Source organism: Natrix helvetica, assembly GCF_964273705.1.
Source record: "Natrix helvetica genome assembly, chromosome: 8".
Classification (NCBI taxonomy): Eukaryota; Metazoa; Chordata; class Lepidosauria; order Squamata; family Natricidae; genus Natrix; species Natrix helvetica.
The window spans coordinates 3015131-3034436 of NC_138559.1; the positions used below are offsets into that span (position 1 = coordinate 3015131).

General features: G+C 49.4%; 1 protein-coding gene across 1 annotated transcript in view; it reads right to left on the reverse strand.

Annotated features, from left to right (window-relative positions):
* The window catches only part of SNRNP200 (small nuclear ribonucleoprotein U5 subunit 200), a 65336-nt gene that overhangs the window by 17099 nt on the left and 28931 nt on the right, over positions 1-19306 (reverse strand). The window contains exons 24-32 of the mRNA XM_081961059.1: positions 16168-16251; positions 6635-6741; positions 5749-5867; positions 4556-4710; positions 4181-4370; positions 3670-3843; positions 3328-3488; positions 2496-2720; positions 404-678 (exon numbers count right to left, since the gene is read on the reverse strand). Of these exons, the coding sequence (XP_081817185.1) occupies positions 404-678; positions 2496-2720; positions 3328-3488; positions 3670-3843; positions 4181-4370; positions 4556-4710; positions 5749-5867; positions 6635-6741; positions 16168-16251 (1490 nt within the window). The remainder of the gene's footprint in view (positions 1-403; positions 679-2495; positions 2721-3327; positions 3489-3669; positions 3844-4180; positions 4371-4555; positions 4711-5748; positions 5868-6634; positions 6742-16167; positions 16252-19306) is intronic.

The following is a 19306-nucleotide window of genomic DNA, read 5'->3' on the forward strand; positions in this document are numbered from 1 at the left end:
GGGAAAAGACATTTGTCGGGAACAAACACTGAATTCCCATTTGAACCTCCCTGGATTCCTTGCATTCTCCCTAGATTTCTGGGTTACTTGTCGTGCTCCCTTGCTTCCTGGATCCTTCAACTTGCCCTGCTGGATTTCTTGCTGTGCAACTGTGGTGTTCACAGTATTAGGCTGGACTATTTGCAGCCAGAGGCTGCTTGAGGGGTTTGTGTGTGTGTGTGTGTGTGTGTGTGTGTGTGTGCGCGCGCGCTCACTTTCCTCTGGGACTTGCCAAAAACATGGGAGTGTTTGGGGAAATTTGGAGCAACAAAGGGGTGGTTTGAAGTGCCAGCTGCCTGTGATATCTCTGTGCCGTGCCCCAGGTCATCACACAAAGCTTCTGTCAATCAATGAAGGTGACCACAGAGGTAACTTGATCAATGGGCCGATTTGCAGGAGGAGCTCCTTGTAGTCAGAGCTGCCCATTTGAAAGAGAGGGAGGCTTACCTGGATGTGGAGCTCCAGAGGAACAGGGCGCACATTGGGGTGGAAATTGAAGGTGGCTGTAGCACTGCAACCAAGCCAATGGGCCACATCCTTGGCATTGGACAAGGATGAGCTGAGGGCCACAATGCGGATGGGCCGCTCGATCTGCGAGGAGATGTAGCGCATTCGGGAACAGATCACCTCCAGGACTGGCTGTGAAAAGAAACAAAGAGAGAGAGAAATTTAGTCAGGGACATCCAATCTTCCTCTTACAGTTGCCGCAGGCTCTATGTATTCAATATGAAATAGAGCATTCTGCAAAGCCAGAGCTGGAAATGCTACAACAATGTTGCCCACACATGCCTACCCGACATGTGGCATAACATTCCGTGCCCTTATAGGTCTTACCAGCCACCTGCGGACATACCAAGGCCAGCCCACAAGCGGTTAGATGCCAAGGTCCTCTTTGAACACAATGGACGAACATCATCATCTATTCGTTACCACTAATTTTGTTTTCTCTTGCCTTAAGTGTAAAACCTGATTTTTTTCTCCTCACTGAATTTCATTTTCTTAGATAGGTCCAATGTTCTAGTTTCTGGAGATCCATCTGCATCTTGAGCCTGTCTTCTGGAGTGTTGGCTGTTCCTGCCCGTTTAATGTCATCTGCAAATTTGAGGAGTTCCCCTTCTATCCCTTCATCAAAATTGTTTAGGAAGAATACTTGGGGGAATCCCACTACTTCCTTCCCTCCATGTAGATGTACTTCCATTAAGGGCTACATGTTGAGTGTGAACCAGTTACAATTCCACAGCTAATGTATGTTTTAAAATCCAGACATGATGTCAGGCCTGCAGCCATCTTTTCTTTTGGACCTTTGGCATGCCACTTTCTATTATTCTACTATGCATTTTCTATTGTCGGAAAACAGGAGGGGGGATTGAACAGAGTTGGATGTGATGTAGCCATAACAACATTATTTCTAGAAAGCCAAGGTTATCCTTTGTCTCTGCACCTGATCAGAACTGGATGGTCAGAAACTGCCAGCATGGCAGGGGAAGATTTGGACCATGGGATGAATTTGTGGGTGTGGGGGGCAAGATCTTGAACTTTCAACTGGGTGGGGAAAACCGGGAAGCTTCAGATTCAGGTTTTCCCAGATGTGCCAACATGGCCCCCTTAATAAATGGGAACTCTGATTTAATTCTGAATGTTATTTGGAACCCTGACACATGATTTATAAGGAGGCACAATTTATCGCTGGAATTAAAACTATTGCACCGTGTTTACCCCAAAATAAGACAGCATCTTATTTTCTTTTGACACCCCCCCAAAAAAGAAGCACTTGGCCTTATTTTTGGGGAGGCCTTAATATTTTTGAGGTGCAGGAGGTGGTGAATGTGGTCACCTCATGGCTGCTGCTGTGTTGTGCGTCGCTGGGCGTGCCGCGCTTTTTGCTGTGGCCATTAGCGTGACAGAAGGGGCGCAGTGGCTAGGAGTGCGGGAGCGGCCATTAGGTAAGGGCATGCAGGGTGCATAGGGCATGTTCCCCTTCCCTTTCCACCCCCTCTGTCTTCGCCTCCTCACCTCGTGTTGTTTGTGCAGCAAGCAACCAGAGGAAATGGCAGGGATCGGCTGCGCATGCGGTTAAATATTTTTTGGGAGGGCTTATTTTAGCGCATGCACTCAAAAGCCCGATTGGGGTTATTATCCAGGAAGGTCTTATTTTCGAGGAAACAGGGTATGTAGGATGTTGGAAAAGAGGTATATCAAGTCTATGATGGCAAAAAATACCTGGAGTTTTGAGAGCTCTTTCTCCAATTAATTAACTTTATTATAAGTAGATTCAAAATCTACAGGCATCCTAAACATTCATGAAGGCATCTGATGAACTGAGCTGGAGCTCACAGTAGCTGGCTCATATTTAAGTGATTTTCCATTAGCAATGCTCCATGGAAGAATGAAGCAAAAGGAAGCTGGGCAGCACTCGCTCCCTTTCAAAGCAAGCGATTCCTCAGCTGGAAACTCACCCCGTTCTCGCCGCCAATGAGGTGGACCTCGTCCACAATGAAGAGATTAACGTTCTGCACGTTTTTGCGCTGCTTCCATCGCCGGGACAGGATGTCCCACTTTTCCGGGGTGCTGATGATGATGTTGCCCTTCCCCAGCAACTTCAGATCCGTGCTTGTCTCCCCCGTCAGCAAGACGACTTTGAGGAGCCGCTCCTGGAATTTCTCGTACCAGTCCAGGAAGATCTGCCTCGGAGAAGGAAGACGAGGAAGGGGAGAACATCTTTAGAGACTCTCCAGCTCAAACCTCAGCTGGCTTGGCCTCTTCTAGTCTTGCTAATCCCCTCACCCCCCCCACCCCCCTCTTTTTCACATCTGCTGCCTGTGAGACTCTGTAGCAGCATGGCTGGGGAACCCTGGCTCTTTTACGGCTGGTAGACTTCAACTCCCAGAATTCCTGAAGGCTTGGAAATTCTGGGACTTGAAGTCCATAATTTACAAAAGAACCAGGATTCCCCATGCTGGCTCAGGAATTCCAGGAGTTGAAGTCTACAAGTCATAAAAGGACCAAAGTGCCCCATACTAGCTAAAGAATTCTAGGAGTTGAAGTCCACAATTTACAAAAGGACTAGGGTTCCCCATGCTGGCTCAGGAATTCTGGGAGTTGAAGTCCAGAATTCCCAAAAGGACCAGGGTTCCCCATACTAGGAATTCTGGGTGTTGAAGTCCACAACTCACAAAAGGACTAGGGTTCCCCAGCCCTACTGTAGAGGGAGCAACCTGCATTGAGCTCTGATCTATTCCCTTCCTTGGTAAGAGCAGATTTTTAAAAAACCGGCTCGGAACTCGGCACCTGCTCGGCGAGAGCCTCCATGGGAGTGATGTAGACGCAGCGGCCTTCCACGTTCTGCAGCAGCATCCTCAAGATGGCAAACTCAGCGCAGATGGTCTTCCCGCTGCCCGTCGGTGCACCCACAAAGACATTTTCATCACTGTTGTAGACCGTATTGAATACTAGACATGAAAGAGAAACGAGCTGACTTCCCAACAGTCAAATTTATTTTTTAGTTCCTGGTGGCTCAAGCTAGCTCTTTTTTATTAGATATCCCTGTGTTGAATTTGCAAAATCTCCAGGAAGTGCTCCAAGTTCAAATAAATGCATTTTTGGCCGGGATTGACCCTCTGCGATGCCTACCTTGGGTCTGGATGGGATTGAAGAAGGGGAACTTGTCTTGATAGAGGCCCTCAAATGCGCTGTTCCGCAATGCAGAGACTGGCAGGGGCTGCAGATCCAGCAGTTCAGTGGGAGGAGGGTACTTCTCTGGCAGGATTAAGTGTCGGAAGGACACTGGCAGTTGCGTCTCGCAGGCTGGAAAGAGCAAGCAGACAAACACACCTGAGGAACAGGGACACCTGAAGACACCCGGGCACCAAGAGGTTGAGGAGAAAAACCTCAAATGGAATGGAAGGCTGAGTTAATCTTGAGCCGGTCAGGATCGAACTCCCGACAGTGGGCAGTCAGCCTGCAGTACTGCTTTGTAACTACTGCGCCACCACGGCTCTTACTAAATACCAGACTGGACTGGTATTTGGCAAGAAAATGCTTATGCGCAGATGGGATGCCTGCATAACATCCCACAACGTCGCTGTTTCCATCAAGAAAGCACAAGCTTGTTCGGCAAACGTCTCTTTCTCCAGGGACTTACAAAGCCAGCGATCCGAGACCACCCGAATGAAGTACTGCGGAGGAAGAGGCTCAAAAACTGGCACGAAGAAAGTGATGAGGTGCTCGTCTTGAGCGTACTTGGCCTTCAGAAGGAAATACTCATGATGGAGGATCACCTCACTGTCCACATCTTCCACCAAAATCCAGAAGGCTTCAGAGGAACCATGGACCTGTCCCCCCAAAAAAGAGGAGAGAGAGATGGGATCGTAATCAAGGAAGGAAGGAGAGTCACCAAACCAAGATCGAAGGGAGTTTCTCCACTGTGAAAGGCCTCATCTACAGGTGACCCTCAGATCCCACCTCCTCAACATTACTGCAGATTGTTCCTCCAGATTCCATGTTTGTGTGCGTTTACCTTCTCATCCCACTGGAAATCAGGAGTAATGGTTAGCTCCACTTTCAGAGTAGACCTGGTGATGGGCTGCAAGTGGACGGACAGCTCCAACTTGGGGAACAAGTGGACATACTTGTGGATCGTCTTCCCCATCTTGGGCATCCGAATGAGCTCTCCTGCAGAAGGACAGTATTGATGAAGAGGAAGAGAAGTTTGATCTTCTCAGGAACATGAGAACCAGGGGACAGACGGACGGACCCAACCCAGCAAGCACTATCGAGAATATCCGATCTCTTAATGCAAAACTTTACTGAGTACATCATTTCAACGCAGAATGAAAGCAAAACCAGCTCTTGCTAATTCCCGCGCAATTCAATGTAACTAAAATATAGAATCTTCCCTCCCTCCAATTAGTGTAGGTCACACTGTCCAATTAAGCGTCAAAATGTTGTTGTGAGAAGAGGTCTGGAAGGTCTGGCAAACACCTGCTGACTGACGTTGGTTCTCACAGGTTGAGTGCTTGATGGTTACAATCCACATTCCAATTCTCCCGTCCCTCCCCCATAGTTTGTTGAGAAGTAGTAAAAGTGAAAGCCCTACGCTTCAAATCTTGACACCAGGGCTGGGTTATTCCCCGTGGCTGGGTTCACACATCGTGGTAAGCTTTTTGCATGGTCCAGATTAAACACGCCGTGTGAAACCAGTCACTGGGTTTATAAATCATGGTTTATGGCTTACAATGTCAATGTGACCTCAGGCATTTTTAGTTTACTCAACAACTCATTTTTCAATGTGAGGTCAAATCTTTGCTCTAACCTTTTAAATACTTTTGGCCTGGAAAACTGAGGCTTCATTTTCATCATCAGACACCGATTTGTATTCGTGTATTCGAATGGCCTTTAGGAGTTTACTGTTTTAACTTATTTAATTTACTTAGAAACATCCAATTAATTACAATTTCTATTTATTGCAACGATCTACATAACACATAGTCACTTCTGTTGGGTCCTCGTTAGTCTACGTTTTGGTTTCTTCAAATTCAGCCATAATCTGAATGTTTCATTCAGGATAAAAAAGAATCAAAGATGTGCACTCAACTAGGTGGTGTTACAAAACTGAGCAATACACACACTGCAAAGGGATGCAGTCCCTATGTTGGCCTACAGATGGAGCCCTCTCCTCTCTTAAGAGATACCGCTGTACCCGTCACTGACCTATTTCGTTGTGATTCAGGTCATAGAGCCGCTCAAATGGGAAGTTTTTCTTCTCAATTTTCTTCACCACCTCTTCAGGCAGTTTCCTGAACTGTCGGAGGGGGCACATGGACTGCCACCTGTACGAACAAGAAGGCAACTCAGGATTCAGCACAATAGTTTTATTTCAATGGTTGGCATCTACAAAGGTAAAGATTCCCCTCGCACATATGTGCTAGTTGTTCCCAACTCTAGGGGGCGTTGCTCATCTCCGTTTCAAAGGCAAAGAGCCAGTGCTGTCCGAAGACATCTCCGTGGTCATGTGGCCGGCATGACTCAACGCTGAAGGCACACAGAACGCTGTTCCCTTCCCACCAAAGGTGGCTCCTATTTTTTCTACTTGCATTTTTTACGTGCTTTCAAACTGCTAGTTGGCAGAAGCTGGGACAAGGAGCGGAAGCTCACTCCGTTACGCGGCACTAGGGATTCGAACCGCCGAACCGCTAACATTTCTGATTGACAAGCTCAGTGTCTTAGGAAAGTAACAGAGTTCCATGCGCCTTTGCCGTTGAGTCATGCTGGCCACATGACCACGGAGACATCTTCAAACAGCGCTGACTCTTTGGCTTTGAAACAGAGATGAAGACCGCCCTCTAGAGTCGGGAACGACTAGCACCTATGTGCGAGGGGAACTTTTACCTTAATATACATTGAACAGGTTGGTCCTTCGCTATCTGAAGCTTTTAGGCCCATTTCATACAATCCATTAATTGGAATATTTATGTGGAACTAAACTGAAATTTATTTCTGAACAAGCCATGCAGAGAAACAAAACTGTATGACGGGCAGATGGCATTATCAGATAGAAGCTACGAGAAATATGAAAAATTAAGAGAAGCTGCCTTACATTCGCTTGTCAATCATCTTGCAAAGGTTGAGGGTTTTGTCGGTGAGCTGTGCCCAGCCACGGTTAAGGACAATCTCAAAGATGGCACGCATGAGCCGTCCGGCAGACTAAGAAGAATTCAAAACAGACTGTCAATTTCAACACACAACTGGTACCTAGAGAGAGAGGAAAATACCTTCCCAGAGGGCTTTTAATTTCCTGACAAGCCAAAGAACCATCGCCTCCTTAATCCTAAACTGTCAGGAATTGAAGCTCTCATTCCATCCTTCAGATGATCAGACTTTGGTGGCATCCCTCCTCCCCTAACACCCTCGACCGTACAACTTTGGACAATCAAGAGATGGAACACACAAAGTGGATTCTTGTCCACCAAGGGCTTTGTGGTTTTTAATATTTCATGAAACAGGAAAAAAACCAAATGTTTTAAATAAGGGAATTTAAGAGTAGAAGACAGGAGGAAAAAAAGAAACTGAAGAAAGATAGAACATTAAAGAGAACAAGAGATGAGTTAAGAGAAAATGGTTAGGAAAGGAGAAAGGTAAAAAAAGAGAGATTTGGGCAGAAAATGAAATATGTTGATACTGTTAAGTGTGGGTAACCAATTAAGTAAAATGCTTGTTATATTAAAATGGATTTGATGATATATGCTGCATATAGAAACTAGAAATAACAAATGGAAAATGAAATGATAAAGTTGGTATACTTTTTTCTGAAAGGGCGAAAAACGACCTTTGGCTTACCTGAATGGTCCTTCTATGTGCGCTGCGAGGGGAATCCAAGCATGGGTTAACTTTGTCCATTAGCCTAGAGACTGAGTTATGAAATTGTTGACCACGCCTCCTCTGACTGGGCTAGTTCAGTTTTGTACAAAGGCTCAGCCGATCCAAGAGATGTAGTAGAACCGGCTCGGAACTAGAAGATAATTAAACAGGTAACCAGAGCGAAGTGTCCAGTGCTCAGACCAGCCGAAGCCGAGGGCGGGTTTGGATTCCCCTCACAGCGCACATAGGACCGTTCAGGTAAGTCAACGGTCGTTCTCCTGTGCGCTGCTTGGGGAATCCAAGCATGGGACGTGCCAAAGCAATGAGTCTCAAGGGCGGGAGCTAGGCTGGTCAGGGGCTCCAGCTGGTGATAGAACTCTCTGCAAGACTCGCCGCCCAAAGGACGCCTCCACCGAGGCGTACATGTCAACCTTGTAATGTCTGATAAAGGGCGACGGAGATGACCAAGTCGCCGCCCTGCAAATGTCCTCCACTGAGGCTTGTGTTGCCCAGGCCGCCATGGTGGCCGCACTCCTGGTGGAGTGGGGGGTGATACGCCTGGTAACCGGTCTGGATTGACTCTCGCAAGCGAGGGCGATACACACTTTCAACCATCGTCCGATGGTATTCGATGTCACCTTCTGTCCTTTGTATGCTGGCTGAAAAGATACAAAGAGTGACTCTGATTTTCTGAAAGACGCAGTATGCTTCACATAGCGACGGAGTGTCCTTTGAACATCGAGGTGGTGCCATTGTCGCTCTCGCGGGTGTGATGGCTGTGGGCAGAAATCCGGGAGTATAAGTTCTTGGACCCTATGGAACCATGAGTTGATTTTCGGGAGGAATGCCGGGTCTAACTGTAGGATGATTCTGTTCGGATGGAAAATACAGAGGTCCTCGCATACTGACAGCGCTGCCAACTCCGACACCCTCCTAGCCGATGTAGCCACCAAAAAGATGGTTTTAAGGGTCAACAATCCAATGCTGATCGAGCGGATGGGTTCAAATGGTTCCGCCATGAGAGCCATAAGTACCAGGGGTAGATCCCACGTGGGGTAACGGTGGATTACTGGCGGCCAGAGGTTCAAGGCGCCCTCCAGGAAAGACCGAACCCTTGGGTGTTGAGCCAAGGAGCGACCGCGCCCGCCTCTGATAGAGCCGCAATCTGGCATCGAAGGGTGGTGGGTGTCAGCCCTTTGTCCATGCCCATCTGCAAAAAATCTAGTACCTGTGGTTCAGATGCCATGCGTGGATCAATTGTGGTCGTGTGGCCCCACCTGCAGAAGGCCTGCCAGTGGCCTCATAGATGAGAGTTGTGGATGGACGTAGTGCCGCTTGGATTGTGTCAAAGACTTTTGTCAGAGAAATTCTGTCGAGTCAAGAGAGCCCGCTCACCTGCCACACGGCTAACTGTAACAGTTGGCAGTACGGATGGATGAGAGCCCCCTGGGAGAGATGTATCTGATTGTTTGGAATTCTCCACGGCCGCGAGACAGACAGATGGACGAGATCGGCGTACCAAGGGCGACGGGGCACATCAGTGCGACCGGGACAACTTCCGCCTGTTCTTCTAGAATCTTCCGGATGACAAGCGGGATGATTGGAAGAGGCAGGAATGCGTAAAGGAGACCTTCCGGCCAAGCACTGCGAAGCGCATCGGTGCCCTCCGCCCCCGGTTCATGGAACCTGGTGTAAAACCTCAGCCGGTGTGAATTGTGAGGTTGGGCAAATAGGTCCACCTCGGGGTGACCGAACCTGCGAGACAGTTCCTGGAACAGGGCCGGATGGAGCCGCCACTCCACCTGGTCCACCATGGCCCTGCTCAGCCAATCCGCCTGCATGTTGGCTATGCCCGATATGTGTTCTGCCCGAATCGATAGCAATCGGTTCTCCACCCAATGGTGGAGCCTCTCCACTTCCAGCATCAGGAACCTGGACAGCTGACGTGAGCCTTGTGTCAACTTCTAAAGCGTTGCCATGGCTATTATCAGGCTGGCATGGAGGGGGAAATTCCATGCATGCCTTTGGCCGGAGACGGATCTCAAGTCTACAGCCTAGTTGGAGAATATGAGTTATGACGCAGGACAGAAGGGAGGGGATACAGGGCTAAAGTTCAAATGCAATTAAGCGAAAGCAGTTTTGGCTCCACAGGAGTCCATGCCAGAATGTCGATCCTAATAAATGATTGGATTTCTTTTGAACTTTGTCTCGAGGCTCGTAAATTAATTAGGTTGTCTTCTGGGAACTTCACAAAGAGCCAAAACTGACTTTTTAAAAAACAAATCTGGGTTTCCTGAAGCCCAGGCTCTCCTAGCACTCCCCCAATGTTTGGGATGCTTGGAGGGAAAATCAGGCGACAGGAGATTGATTGCAGCTGGAGGTATGCGGCAATGCCAAGCAGCGATGCCTTTCTCAGAAGCAGAAGCAAGACAAGTACTGGTGGAAATTCCCTTGCCCTAGTCCCCAGATACAGGGAAGGGTCTCAAGCAAGCTGGCAAGGGTGGACTGGAGGTGGGACTGGAAACAAGTCAGGCTCCCAAAGCCCCAGATGGAATCCCGGGGGAGTGAAAAAGAGCAACAGAGGGAGGATTTTTACAGGGGGCCATCATGCTGCCCAAAAGAGAGGAGTGCCTCTCCCACGCAGCAGGCAGGCTGCCAAGAGCAGGCAACCCCCTCCCTCTCTCCGAACTAGGGGTGAAGAAGATGACCAGCCATATCAGGTGCAAGCATACCGAGGCCGACAGGAGGCTGGGGGATTAGGGCTGGATGACCCACCCCAATTCAGGGGAAAGTTTGACGGAGACTCAGACCAGCTAGCCCTATTCCTTGATTCAGCTGATATCCATCTAGAATGCTGTGGGCACCTCTACCCATCCCCCAGAGCCATGGTGAATGCCATCGCAGAGGGTCTAGATGGAGAAGCAAGGGAATGGCTAGCCACCCTCCACAAGAGGAGAGCCACCCAACTGCAAGACATAGATGACTTCCTGCAACTGCTGGAGGCCAGATTTGAGGAGGTGGAGGAGGACCCATATGCGGAAGAGGAACTCAGCAACCTAAAGCAGAGGGGCCACCCCATCAAAGAGCACATCCATGAATTTAGGAGGGTTATAGGAAGGCTACCCCATTTACCACAGCGACTGCTGGTGCATTTTTTCAGAACAAGACTGGACAAGCAAATTGCCCAAGTAACTGCATACTGCAACATCCCAAATCAACTCTCTGAGTGATTCCGAGTAGCAACAAAAGTCGACAGCAGGCTGCGCACCAACGACATGACAAAGCAACCAGACACACAAGAGAGAGGTCAACCCGACCTGAAACCACCCAGCCGGCAGGGAACCACAGCACCACAGCAGGCTCTGAGACCAGCCGTCGCGTACAATAATGCTGTCCACAGTAGCACAGGACTGACGCCATTCAAAATAGTGAGCGGTATGGACTTCGTCCCAATGCCTGAGTATCCAAGGGATCCCCCCTCCTCAGTCAGCTTGACTGATTGGAGGTCGATTCAACCTGGGAAAATGTCAAAAAAAGGCACTGGCTAAAGTGGCACAAACCTATAAGAAACAAACAGATAAACACTGGGCTCCGCAAAGGCCATTCCTGGTGGGAGAGAAGGTTTACCTCTCCACAAAATATTTGAGATTAAAACTGCCTAGCAAGAAACTGGGGCCAAAGTTTATGGGAAGTTTATAGTAAAGATCATCAACTCAGTCACACTGCAATTGAAACTACTTCGATTGTTGGGGAAGATACACCCAGCGTTTCATAGTAGCCTCTTAAAACCTGTGATCAGATCCACTCTGAGACCACTACCCCGGGAGCCCCCGGGCCCTATGGTCATAGGGGACCAAACCCATTATGAAGTTCAATGAATCCTCGATTCAAGGTGGCACAGGAGACAACTCCAATACTTAATCAAGTGGAAGGGCTACCCGTTATCGGAGGCATCTTGGGTGAAAAGTAGAAATATCCAGGCTAATCGCCTCATAGCAAAATTCCATGCAGAAAATCCAAGCAAGCCTGTGGGAGGGGCACATCCCTAAGTTATATACCTGTACTCAAATTGTCTTTGTGTCACAAAGGTCGCTTTCGGGAAGTGAGGGGAGCCGGATGTCAACTTCTAAAGCGTCGGATCTCATGTCTACAGCCTAGTTGGAGAATATGAGTTATGAGGCAGGACAGAAGGGAGGGGATACAGGGGTAAAGTTCAAACGCAATTAAGCAAAAGCAGTTTTGGCTCCACAGGAGTCCACGCCAGAATGTTGATCCTAATAAATGATTGGATTTCTTTTGAACTTTGCCTCGAGGCTTGTAAATTAATTAGGTCGTCTTCTAGGAACTTCATACCTTGGAGGCCATGTTGTCGGTGAGAACCAACACGTGGTCGGCTGTCACCAGGTCCCGAAACTCATGGAGGGCTAGTCGGATGGCCTGCAGCTCTAGCCAGTTGATGCTGTTCCTAAGTTCTTGGGCAGTCCAGCATTCCTGCGCTGCTCGGTCCAGGGCATGGGCTCCCCACCCAAACTGTCGTAACTACGATGCGGTCTGGCTCCTTGAAGACACACCCCTTGAGTAGTTTGGAGGATGTCCATCACCGGAGCGACCGTCGCACTGTGGGTGATACTCGTACCCAGGTTTGCGAGTGGCTGGTGTGGGCTCTCCAGAAGGGGAGCAAAAAACATTGGAGCGGTCGTGTGTGGAACGGTGCCCAGGGGACAATGTCTATACATGAGATCATTTCCCCAAAGAGCTGGGAAAGAACCGCCAGTGGTATGGACCTCTGTGACAGTACATGACTCACCAGGTCCTGCAGGCTTCGTCGTCTCTCCTGAGATAGTGACACCTCGCACAGCTCTGAGTTGATGATGGTCCCGAGGTGCAAGAGAGAGGTGGTCGGATGCAAGTGACTCTTTGGAAAGTTCAGGACGAAGCCATGGCGCTGCAGAGTGTCGATTGGGGTCTGCAGGTCTCAATCTGCCTGGTTGCGGGATGATGACAGGACTAGGATGTCATCTAGGTAGCAATTGACTCTTATGGGTAGTGACCGAAGAGATGCCCCCAGCAATTTTGTGAAGGTTCTTGGGGCTGATGAGAGGCCAAATGGCAGGGCCCGATATTGAAGGTGCCACCCTGCGAAGTGGAACTTCAAGAACCTTCGATGTGCTGGATGTATCGGCACGTGGAGATACGCCTCCTTGATGTCGACTGAGATCAGCAAGTTGCCCTGGCGTATGCAGGATAAGATGCTTTTGAGCGATTGCATCTTGAACCTCTGATATTTTAGGTATAGGTTGAGCCGTTTCAAGTCTGGGATGGCTCGCCATCCTCCCAAGTTTTTGGGGACTAGGAATAGAATAGAGTAAAACCTTAGCCTTTCCTGCCCTTTTGGTACCTCCTCTATGGCGTTGATTGATAGTAGATGTTGGATTTCGGTGTCCATCAGACGCCTCTTTACCTGACACCTGGGTACTGGGCACCTGATGAAACACCTCGGGGGAATAGAAAGAAATTCTAGAGTGAGGCCCAGCCTCACGGTTTGGAGGGCCCAGGCGTTTGAGGTGGTCTCTGCCCATTGGTGAGCGAAGGCTGTTAAACACCCACCAATAGGCCCCACACTGTGTGAGTCACCACCGTACTAGCCTGGGTGGTAGCGCCCCCCCCCCCCCATGTTGGTAGTAACCTTAGCCTTGCATAAAAGTGACTTAAATAAGGCTGGACGAAACAAACCGAAACAGGTAGGCTTGTCCTGCACTAGGCCCTCGTCATCCGAAAATTCTACGTCTGCCACTTCTCCCTCCTCACCTAGCACCAAATCCTCGCTGTACACCAAGGGCAGGGGTGATGGAGGGTCAGCCTGGGAGGCAGATAGGTCCCTGGACAAATTAGGTAGTCTGGGCCTTTGGGTCCTGCGATGTAATTCTGCATCGACGCCATGCGAGATGGCAGCTGATATGATATGATGAAGTGGGAGGCGACCTAATAGTGACCACGGGTGCCTTGGCCGAAGACTTGGTCTTGTCCTTGCGCTTAGCGGCCATATCTGGTGCCGCAGAAGAAACGTGAGCCCTATGGCTAGAGGTCCTGCCCACCCTAGCGCTCCCCTCGGCGATCTCAGAGTGCAACGGGGAAGAAGTAGAAGTCCCAGCGGTGCCTCCGGAGGTGGGGTGATCCGCCATTATGACTAACGGGGAGAATTGAAAGGCTCAAGCTCACGTTCAAATATCAGAGTGAATATGCCGCTACGAATAGCGAAGCTGGCTCTATCTGCTGAGATCGAAGACAATCACATATGCCGAAGCGGAGTAGCGGAGCACCAACCTCCTCAAGCACAGATAAAACCGTTGGCTTGCCACCGCAATTCAGGCGCAACCTGCAAGACGCGCCCCTTCCAGCCGCTTTTTCGCCGTGCAAACAAACAGCTCCCAAAATGGCGACCATGAACTAGAATGGTGCGAAATTCAAATCCGGCTCCAAAATGGTCACCATTGCTCCAGTGATCCTGTTATCGTGGCTCCAACCTAGCATCAACAAGAGCGACATGGCAGCGGCAAAGCGACGAAACCGCTGGAGGCAGATCACGCTAGAACAAGCGGGTCATGCCCACCCCAACTGGCGCGAGAGTGGCGAACCAATTCTCAACTGCGGTTACAAGCGAAACAGAGAGCGGCGAACCTACTCTCAACTGCAACACCAACGCAAGTCAAGCCACGCGGCTGCGACCCTCTGCAGGCGATAATTCCCCCGGCCGCAAGAGCCACAAGGGACTTAGAGGTGCCAAGTGGAGCCGAGGCTAACAGTAAACTGCCGCCCGCCCAATCAGCCAAACAATGCGAACTGTACTTCGCCAATTTTCACAAGTAAACAGTCCAAGTAATGAGGAATCCTGAAGAAATGAGTTAATTTTGTCTATTATCCTAGAGCAAATTATTTTACGTCTCTTTAGGCTGGACTGAACTAGCCCAGTCAGAGGAAACGTGGTCAACAATTATATAACTCAGTCCACCTTTTAACTTCAGGCTTCCGGTCTTTGTCTCCGTGCTACCTGGATAATTCTCTTGTGGATTGTTTGCTTCTGAACCCCCTGGAGTGAAAAACGACTGCTCTTTTGCCAGGGTGATTAGAAAACTCCCCTGTGCCTGGACTCTCTGCCTCCTGGACTCTCTTGACTGTTCTATCTCTCCGACTGATCCTTCTTTATACTGACTGGACTCTTTACTTTATAAACAATGGCATCTAAAAAACCACCTCCTGGAAAGTCAGGCTTTGCTGCCTCAGCCCCAACATCTGCAACCTCCAGTCCTAGCACACAATCAACGTTAATAGCCTTCAAGCAACCTAAATCTACGGACCTGGAGCTTCATCAAATGTTACAACAACTTCTACAGGGACAAGAGGAAATAAAGAGACAATTGAAGGAGATGAAAGAAGAAATTAAAGAGAACCAGGATAAAATTAATAAGAACTCACAGAGACTGGATCTTTTGGAAGATGGGGCGGCTGAGATGAAGGGAGGGATAGAGGGTGTGCAGAGGGGAAACAAAGAACTTGACACCCAACAAATGAAAATAGAGTTTGAGAGAATGTCTTTTTATCTTAGATTCCAGAACGTGATGGAGACAGATGATGAAAATATAAGGGACATCATGACAACCATTTTGGCTGAGTATATCCAGAAGGAAAAACAACAGATGGGGTGGGAAATAGACCTGGCCTATAGAGTGAACTCAGCATATGCTAGAACACACAATGTCCCCAGGGAGGTACACATTAAATTTCTTAGGAAAAGCACAAGAGATGAAATCCTGAATGCACAAAGGGGGCAAGCCTTGACATATAAAGATAAGGAGATAACCATTCTGAAACAGATCCCCAAGAAAGTGAGGGAGAAAAGAAAATCTTATTCGCAATTGGCGAATAAACTATACCAGAAGGGGGTGTGGTTTCGATGGTTACTGCCTGAAGGTATGCTAATATTCTGGGAGGAGACAAGAGTTAGAATTAATACACCCATAGAGGCGCAGGCCTTTATGGAAAAAAATAAACTACTTCTAGAAAAACCAGAAGACACTTCAGTAGATGTACAAGACACGGGAGGGGCCGGAGCACTGCCAGCTGGGGGAGATGGGGCGACATCAAGAAAGCTCAGATCACACAAATAAGCAAGAAAATCCACGTGATATAAACTGACCGAAATTACCAATTGAATTTACCACACTGACTCTATGCTATTATGTAATATTTGAATTTTATGCAAATGTATATTATGAGTTTGGAGGGGGGGGTGCACCTATTGCATTTCACAGCTGCCAAAATTTGTAACCTTTCCCTTACCTTTTCCCTATGTAAAACATCAAAAAACCAATAAAAACTTGTTTAAAAAAATAATTATTATTATATAACTCAGTCTCTAGGCTAATGGACAACGTTAACCCATGCTTGGATTCCCCAAGCAGCGCACAGGAGAATTATTGTGCTTATTTGTTAAGAAAAATGTAAACTTAAGATGGACATAGGGTAAGAAAATGCGGGGTTGAAATTAGAAATGATAATGTGATGTAAAATTAATTATGTATAAAAGAGTTTTTAAATTTTTTAACAAAAAATAAAAAAAAACTTTACACACAAAAAACGAAAAAAAAAACCCCAAATCTTCAGGTTTCACAAGGATCTGACACCCTTGGGATGGTCTTCTCTAACATTAGGACAGCCACACCCAACTACAGAGTGCGTCATTGGGTGTGGCTTTCCTAATGAACTGTGGCTCACCTGAGTGACGTAGACCATGTCCGCCATTAGGGCAAAGCCTTCGAGTTTCAGCTGAGAGATGAAAGCTTGGAGGAGCACATTGATCTAGGAGAGAAAGCCAACTTAGAGAACATTTCCTTCTGGCCCCTAGGAGCGGTCTTTTTTTAATCAAGATTTTTAGTTTTTATAAATGTATCAAATCAATGTGTGAACAGTGTGACATCTGGGTGTCACACATTCTAATAGAAATAAAACTAACAACTCATCACAATTATTACATTCAACAACTTATATATTTCTAGTAAATAATACGCACTTGTCATACATATCTTGTTGAAATCTATCATTGTTCAGTTATCGTATTTTGAGGAGTATAAGACGCACCATCAATTTTACCATCAAATTTCATCAAATATCTACTTAGACTGTCTGCCTCACCCACACCACAGACTGCCTCCTGGCCTCCACCTATTTACCATCTACTTTCCACCTATTCACTATCTACTTACCATCCACTTATCATCCACGTACTGACTTACTTTCTGATGTGGAACCTGGCTTGCTGACTCAATTTAACATCTATAGCACCCTGGCCCTTGCTACAGCTCCCCCCAGTATATATTCAAGATCAGACTTGCTCCTGCTGCGGGAGTCCCCCCTCTCGCAGATATGGCCCTTTGCCCTTTCAAGGGCCCACCTTAATGACGGGTTTGTTAACCCCGAGAGGTGGAGGAAGCGAAGACTTAGGGGGTTTTTAACCAGATGTTTTTAATCCATTTTAGGGGGTACCAGGGTGGGTGGGAGGGATAATCAGGCCAGGAGGGGGACTTTTGCCAGGCGAACAGGTGAGGTCAAGGGGGAAGTGAGCGGAGTGGGGGGGGGGAGGGAGAATGATATTCCAATAGAGGGTTGTTTTATTCCAACGGTCGTGGGGAGGGGTGGGTGCGAGGACGGAAGAAAATCTCGTAGTCGGTTGGGAGACCGTGGCTGCTGGACACGCCCGGTCGCTCGTACCAACCCCCGCAGCCTAGGTGGCCAGGGCCTACAGAGCCAGGGCCTGAGGCTGATGCTCTGCAATGCAAGGTCCGCTGTTAACAAGGCCCCCCTCATGAATGAGTTGATCTCAGAGGGGGAGCCGGACCTTGCAGGGATAACGGAGACCTGGTTGGGCCACGAGGGTGGTTTACCCCTCGTGGAGATGTGCCCACCAGGCTACCGTGCATTCCATCAGCCGCGGGCCCTGGGTAAGGGTGGTGGGGTGGCGGTAATTATACGGGAGAGTCTGGAACCGAGGGAGTTCACTGTGCCGCAGATATCCGGTTGTGAGTCCCTTGGTGTGAAATGGGGCCCGGGGAGGCAGTTGGGCTTGCTGATTGTATACTTGGCTCCTCGCTATGCATCAGCGGCCCTGCCTGAGCTCCTCGAGCTGATCGCGGAGACGGCAGTTGATACCCCCAAACTTGTGGTTATGGGGGACTTCAACCTGCCGTCGACGGGTGAAGCATCCGAGGTGGCTCGGGAGTTCATGGCTTCCATGACAGCCATGGACCTGACCCAATTAATTCAGGGCCCGACACACAAAGGTGGGCACACACTGGACCTTGTTTTTGTCTCTGGACAGTGGACGAGTGATCTGGGAATAGGGGATTTGGTTATTACACCCCTGTCATGGTCAGATCACTCATTTCTCCGGCTCGACTTCCCCGGCGCTACCCCCCACCGCGGGGAGGCGGAACCAGACTGTCCCAGATGGTTCCGCCCCAGGCGACTGATGGAACCGGATAGATTCCAGATGGAGCTTGGGCCACTTCCTGTAGCCCTGACCCACTCCCGGACAGAGGACCTAGTGGCCGCTTGGAATAGGGCGGCTGCTGGGGCCTTGGACTGGGTAGCGCCTTTGCGGCCTCTCCTGCAGCAACGAACCACCCTGGCTCCGTGGTTTACCGAGGAGCTGAGGGTGATGAAACGCCACAAGAGACGCCTAGAAAGCAGGTGGAGGTCCTCACGCTCCGAATCTGCCCGAACACAGGTAAGATCCTATTTACGGACCTACCTTGTGGCACTGAGAGCGGCTAAACGTAGACACTGTGCCGCTCTTATTGCGTCCGCAGATAACCGCCCTGCCACCCTGTTTCGGGTGACCCGCTCCCTCCTATCACAGAGGCCGCGGGAAGCCCCTTTGCAGGGTAGAGCAGAGGAGTTTGGGGAATATCTGCAGGACAAAATCGCTCAGATCCGGAGTGGATGGCCCCCCTTCAGTGGCCCAGGGGAGACGTCGGAAGCATGTCTTGAGGCACCACGCTGGGAGGCTTTTGACTCTGTTGCCCCCGAGGATTTGGACAGGTTACGTGGGCGACTGCGAGCCACTACATGTTTATTGGACCCATGTCCCTCCTGGCTTGTACTGGCATCCTGGGAGGTTACACGAGGCTGGCTCCTGGGTCTTGTGAACGCTTCATTGGAGGAGGGGTCCTTGCCGGTCGCCTTGAAAGAGGCGGTGGTGAGGCCCCTACTCAAGAGGCCTTCCCTGGACCCGGTGGAGCTAGCTAATTATCGTCCCGTCTCCAACCTTCCCTTTTTAGCGAAGGTTGTAGAGAGTGTGGTGGCACAACATTTCCCACGTCACCTGGAGGAAACCGACTATCTAGACCCGAGCCAGTCCGGCTTCCGGCCCGGTCACAGCACGGAGACGGCCTTGGTCGTGTTGGTGGATGATCTCTGGAGGGCCAGAGATAGGGGTTGTTCCTCTATCCTGGTCCTATTAGACCTATCAGCGGCCTTCAATACCATCGACCATGGTATCCTATTGCGCGGGCTGGAGGGGATGGGAGTAGGGGACACCGTTTTGCGGTGGTTCTGCTCCTACCTCTCCGACCGGACGCAATGTGGGTTGGCAGGGGAGCAGAGGTCGACCCTGAGGCCACTCACTTGTGGGGTGCCGCAGGGGTCGGTCCTCTCGCCCCTCCTGTTCAACACATACATGAAGCCGCTGAGTGAGATCATCCGTGGTTTTGGGGTTGGATACCATCTGTACGCTGATGACACACAGCTGTACATTTCCACCCCAAACCACCCCAACGAGGCCGTTGAAATGATGTCCCGGTGCTTGGAAGCCGTTCGGGTCTGGATGGGGGACAACAGACTCAGACTCAACCCCTCC